The sequence below is a fragment of the Mobula birostris genome, chromosome 13 (genome assembly GCF_030028105.1).
Source record: "Mobula birostris isolate sMobBir1 chromosome 13, sMobBir1.hap1, whole genome shotgun sequence".
Taxonomy (NCBI): domain Eukaryota; kingdom Metazoa; phylum Chordata; class Chondrichthyes; order Myliobatiformes; family Myliobatidae; genus Mobula; species Mobula birostris.
Window position 1 is genome coordinate 109,934,815 of NC_092382.1, and position 5,989 is coordinate 109,940,803.

At 46.7% G+C, this 5,989-nt stretch overlaps 1 protein-coding gene across 1 annotated transcript; it reads left to right on the top strand.

Moving 5' to 3' along the window:
- The first annotated feature begins 3,688 nt into the window (after positions 1-3,688).
- On the top strand, positions 3,689-4,222 carry LOC140208156 (epidermal differentiation-specific protein-like). The gene has a single exon (XM_072276637.1). The coding sequence runs from the start codon at positions 3,689-3,691 to the stop codon at positions 4,220-4,222; it is 534 nt and encodes a 177-aa protein (XP_072132738.1).
- Positions 4,223-5,989: the final 1,767 nt, after the last annotated feature.

The following is a 5,989-nucleotide window of genomic DNA, read 5'->3' on the forward strand; positions in this document are numbered from 1 at the left end:
CTGTTCTCCTTCAGAGTGACCAATTCAAAAATTGCATTCCTGTGTCATTGGTCGTAGGTCGTGGAAGCCAGTCCCACACAGCACAGCCGCCAATGACACTGGAATGCTACATTTGAAATGGTAAGAAATGAATATAAAATCAGACGCTTCAAGTACGCAGGTGGAGGTTACTCCGAAAGGGAACAATTATCGCGTATGTGAGATGTCCGATGGACACGTGGAGATTGGAAACTGGATGACGAGCAATATGTGGCCAGCAGCAGAAACTCCCTAAGTGTGAAAGGTGAAATGTTTAAGGGAACATCTTCACTGAGAGTATGGTGAGTGTGTGTGGAATGAGTTGCCAGCAGAAGTTCAATTTCAAGATTGATAAGAGATTTGGATAACCACATGTGTGGAAGGGGTAATGTCCAGTACAGGTCAGTGCGACTGGGCAGAAAAATAGCTTGGCAAGGTCTAGATGGGCCAAATGGCCTGTTTTGTACTGTAGTGCTCAAATAGAAGATGCTAATGTGAAGGAAAACTGCAGGCAAAGTCTAGAAGTAAAGACGTGTATTGCAGCAATGACGACAGCCAAGCTTCAAAAACATCCCGAGTGATATTTTAAAAAAGGACGGAGAGAGAAACCGGGGAATTATAGACCGGTTAGCCTAACGTCAGTGGTGGGGAAACTGCTGGAGTCAGTTATCAAAGATGTGATAACAGCACAATTGGAAAGCGGTGAAATCATCGGACAAAGTCAGCATGGATTTGTGAAAGGAAAATCATGTCTGACGAATCTCATAGAATTTTTTGAGGATGTAACTAGTAGAGTGGATAGGGGAGAACCAGTGGATGTGGTATATTTGGATTTTCAAAAGGCTTTTCACAAGATCCCACACAAGAGATCAGTGTGCAAACTTAAAGCACACGGTATTGGGGGTAAGGTATTGATGTGGATAGAGAATTGGTTAGCAGACAGGAAGCAAAGAGTGGGAATAAACTGGACCTTTTCAGAATGACAGGCAGTGACTAGTGAGGTACCGCAAGGCTCAGTGCTGGGACCCAAGTTGTTTACAATATATATTAATGACTTGGATGAGGGAATTAAATGCAGCATCTCCAAGTTTGCGGATGACACGAAGCTGGGCGGCAGTGTTAGCTGTGAGGAGGATGCTAAGAGGATGCAGGGTGACTTGGATAGGTTAGGTGAGTGGGCAAATCCATGGCAGATGCAATTTAATGTGGATAAATGTGAAGTTATCCACTTTGGTGGCAAAAATAGGAAAACAGATTATTATCTGAATGGTGGCCGATTAGGAAAAGGGGAGGTGCAACGAGACCTGGGTGTCATTGTACACCAGTCATTGAAAGTGGGCATGCAGGTACAGCAGGCGGTGAAAAAGGCGAATGGTATGCTGGCATTGGGAGCAAGAGGATTCGAGTACAGGAGCAGGGAGGTACTACTGCAGTTGTACAAGGCCTTGGTGAGACCACACCTGGAGTATTGTGTGCAGTTTTGGTCCCCTAATCTGAGGAAAGACATCCTTGCCATAGAGGGAGTACAAAGAAGGTTCACCAGATTGATTCCTGGGATGGCAGGACTTTCATATGAAGAAAGACTGGATGAACTGGGCTTGTACACGTTGGAATTTAGAAGATTGAGGGGGGAACTGATTGAAACGCATAAAATCCTAAAGGGATTGGACAGGCTAGATGCAGGAAGATTGTTCCCGATGTTGGGGAAGTCCAGAACGAGGGGTCACAGTTTGAGGATAAAGGGGAAACCTTTCAGGACTGAGATTAGGAAAAACTTCTTCACACAGAGAGTGGTGAATCTGTGGAATTCTCTGTCAGAGGAAACAGTTGAGGCCGGTTCATTGGCTATATTTAAGAGGGAGTTAGATATGGCCATTGTGGCTAAAGGGATCAGGGGGTATGGAGGGAAGGCTGGTGCAGGGTTCTGAGTTGGATGATCAGCCATGATCATACTGAATGGCGGTGCAGGCTCGAAGGGCCGAATGACCTACTCCTGCACCTATTTTCTATGTTTCTGTGTAACACCATTTGGACTTCTTCCCTGCAAATGTCGGTGCTGTCAGTGATAAGCCTTTTGAAAGCTTTGGTCGCGGAGAAACAGTATCAGGGCAACTGGCATCCATCATTCCTGGCTGATTATGGTTGGACACTGAGTGGAGAAGCCTCAGACACTGAGCACAGATTAAAACCATCAACAAAACATTTTTAGCTTAGTTGAACTACTGCAAAGCAACGGCACCGTCAATAAAAGTCAATAAAAATTGCTAAACTAGATGAATTTGCAGCCGTAGCAAGATCTGGGGCACAGTGGACAACGAGGAGGACTATCGAACCTTGCAGCAGGATCTGGAGCAGCTGGGAAAATGGTCTAACAATGGCAAATGAAAGTTAATGCAGACAAGTGTGAGGTGAAGGGAAATCCAGGGCAAGACTTACAAAGCGACCGCCAAGATTCCTGCAAAGTGGCATCTGGACATAAAGAAAGCTTTTGGCACATTGGCCTTCAAGAAACAAAGTATTGAGTGCAGAAGTTGCTCTGCACTGTCATTTATTTCATCATGGCTGATCCATTTCCCTCTCCGTCGTGATCTTCATCTTTTCACTTCATGCCCTATCTAATCAAACATGGAACACTTTGTTCCCGCTCTGGTTTGAGTAGCTCAAAACAGAACTAATTACCGGTTACCCGGTACAGATCTTGGACATTCGTATCTGACGATATTGTCTCGTTACAAATGCTGCTAGTTGTAGCTGCAGCTTCAACAGCTCTTTTATCATTATCGTCTCTCCTCCAGGAGTTTCACCTGGAGGTTCTCAAGTAAGTAGGGTAGAGATACTCCCGACTAATTTCACTTTTAACAATTTATATCTTCAGTTTCCCATAGTTTGCTGCGTTTCTTTCGCTTTCCAGCGCCCAGGTCAGCCACAATTCTATCTCGAATAGCTTTATTTCCCCATCTTTATACCATTACATCTTTAGTATTAATTAACCTGGTTTATATATATGTTTTCTACTATAAAAAGAAATCCGGGTGGGAAACTTCAACTTGCCATCTCTCGTGCGGCTACAGAATGTCTTTTCTCCCCCAACCCCTTCCTGACCTGCGCCTTCCCCGCTAACCTCAGAGCTGGTCATAACCTCAATTTCACTGAACACAATATGTTGTTCTTTTTCCCTCACAGGTTACCACCCAACCTCAGCAGTACCCAAGGGGGAAGCGTTGTTGCTAAGTGAAACGGACACGGGAGAACTCTGCATTGTCTGTCTCCCTCACCCTTTCCCCTTTGGTCAGACAAATCCGCCTGCCTGCATCTTCGGTGGAACCCCAGCATCTCGTTAAAACTCTGGTCGCTGATGTTCTGAGCAGTCCACATCTTCTTAAGGATCGGCCCCACCTCCAGCAGTCTGCCCGAATTCCTTGATCTCGCACCGCCCTGACAATCCAGCTACAGGAATTGGATATCACCCAAGTTTCAACAACCCTTCGAAACAACAACTTTGCCTCTCAGACGTGCCCGCTCCCAAAGGGGGCCGCTCCTCTAAAGCGTGATTGGCTGATGGCTGTTGTTGGTCGTTTGACCGAACACTGAGCAGATTTAACCCGGGGAACAACTCTCGCTTCAGCTGCGCCTCTGTAAACTCGTGGACGGCACTCACCGCTGTATCAAGATGAGTAAAATCACTCTCTACGAAAACCCTGACTTTACCGGGAAGGACAAGGACTTTGTGGACAACGTTCCCGACCTTACTGTTCGGAACTTCGGTTATACTGCCCGCTCGATCAGAGTAATCGGCCAGCACTGGGTGGCGTACGCCTGCGAAAACTTCACGGGGGCGTTCAAGGTGCTCGGTCCCGGAGACCACGCAAGTCTGGGCGATCTGGATCAGAAAATTCTCTCTTTGCGGCTGGTGAAGGAGGATTTGAAGAACCCGGAGATCGTTCTGTACGAGCACGTCAACTTTTACGGCATAAGCTGCAGCATTAGGGAAACGACGAATGATCTGAGGAGAGCCGGCTTCGTAAACCTCGTCTCTTCCCATAAGGTGAAGGCAGGCGTGTGGATTCTGTTCCAGCACGCCAACCTATGCGGTGAGCGACGCATCACTTTCGAGGGTAACGAATGGCCCAACTATTGCGCTTTCAACTGGAATGACAAGCTGTCCTCAGTCAAGCCCTTGCTGAAGAGCGACGTCGAGTTGTGAGCTGCCCCGTGCTGGTGTCCCGCTTTCAGCCGGAGCTCCCAAACCCCAGCGTCTGGTTGGATGGATCCAGGCCATTGCTTTGTTGTTGCTTAAGTAAACAAATAAAATACTTCATAAATACCTATAAACTTCTGTCGATCTCATTGTCCAATTCTTTCTTCAGTTAAACTGTCGACATGTCACTGGGGAATACGGTGCGTGTTTAAGCGAGGGTGGTGTCTTGGAGCGCGGGAACGTTGGGAGTCAGTGACGCTGGTAATGAATGGTCATTTCTCCAGAGATGTGACCGAACCCGATGCTTATTTTCAGATTTCCTGTATCCGAACATTTTTGCTTTTGAAAGGCACTTGTCAAGGGTGGGTGAGGTCGGTGAGTTTGTGGGATATGGGGGAGGTGGGAAAAGTGGGAAGACTGAATTCAGTGGGGGCTTAATTACGATGTTTCCAAAAATTCTTTAAATGAATATCAGTAATTCTATAAATTATCTGTATTGAGAGATACAACACGGCAAAAGATCCGACCGGCCCGCGCCGTCAAATTACATCCCCGTGACCAATTAACTTATTAACCCCACAGGTCTTTGCTATTAAGGGAGAAATCCAGATGGTCGTTGGGGAAACTGACAGAAGTCGGCGGGAATTGAACGTGTGACGCTGGTCATGAAATAGCGTTTCACTAACTGCTAAACTACCGTGCCCTCCCAATCGTTGTCCGGCAATGCTATATCTGCTGCCCCCACCACCCCAAATCCATTTAATCCGAGACTGTTATCTCCCTTCTCAGTCATCTCTTTACTTATTCACTTTCTGAGATTGACAGTAATTGAAATGTATTGCTTACATATCAATGCCCCTTGTAGCGGGAGTGAGCCATCTGCTTCCACGGTGGGCCTTCTGCCGAAACTGTTGAGGATTGAATTGAATGGATGAAAGTGAGGCTTGAGGAACCCTGACTGCCTGTGTTTCTGCTGCTGACGGCGCAGACAGAGCACCAAAGTGTGCTGGGTCAGGTCCGGGATGTGGTGCCAAACTAAAAAAGAATCGGAACAAGATGCAGTATCACTTGTTACGTACCCCGTAACTGGGTTGCCAAACCAGCAGAAATGGACCACTAGTTGGAGTCTGGATTACCGGAAATTGATAAAGTTTTATTAAAGAAATAAGTAACACGGTACTCTAATCGTAAGGATATAAATGCAACAGGTTAGCAATGATAAAACACACATGTGCACAGAACTAGGGTAATAGGAATCAACCAATCTCTATCGCAGTCCAGGGGTAAAATGATCAGTCTCAAGTGACGCAGAGTTCAGTTCAGCTTAGTACAGTTCGCAGTAATCGCTGTTGTGCCGTTGGGGAGAGAGAGAGAGATATGCAAATCTGCGGTGAACTCGGCACCCAGGCAAGGGCGGACACACACACCAGTTTCCCGCCGATCGTCCCTTGTCACCCTGTCAGTCTATGGTCGGTTCCCTCGAACCAGACCTCCAACTCCCACCATTTGTGGGGGCACACCGCTCTTCCAGGGTCTCGTTATCTCGTGATCTCGTGGGGTCTGTCGTGCCTTAGCAAACCTGTTCCTTTTTATCCCCCTGCTGGGGTATCGCCTGTCCATCAAACTTCAAACAGTTCAGAATCAAAGCAACCGGTCTGTCAATATTCTGAAATGTGTTTCTTTCTCGTTAATCTCTCTCCTCTCTCTTATTAGCATTTTGAATGTTTCTTCATTGTCTCACTTATCTCTCTCTCATTAGCATCAATCTTCTGA

Bases quoted from the DNA above. Each gene is read 5' to 3' on its own strand.
- LOC140208156 (XM_072276637.1), top strand. From the start codon at position 3,689: ATGAGTAAAATCACTCTCTACGAAAACCCTGACTTTACCGGGAAGGAC.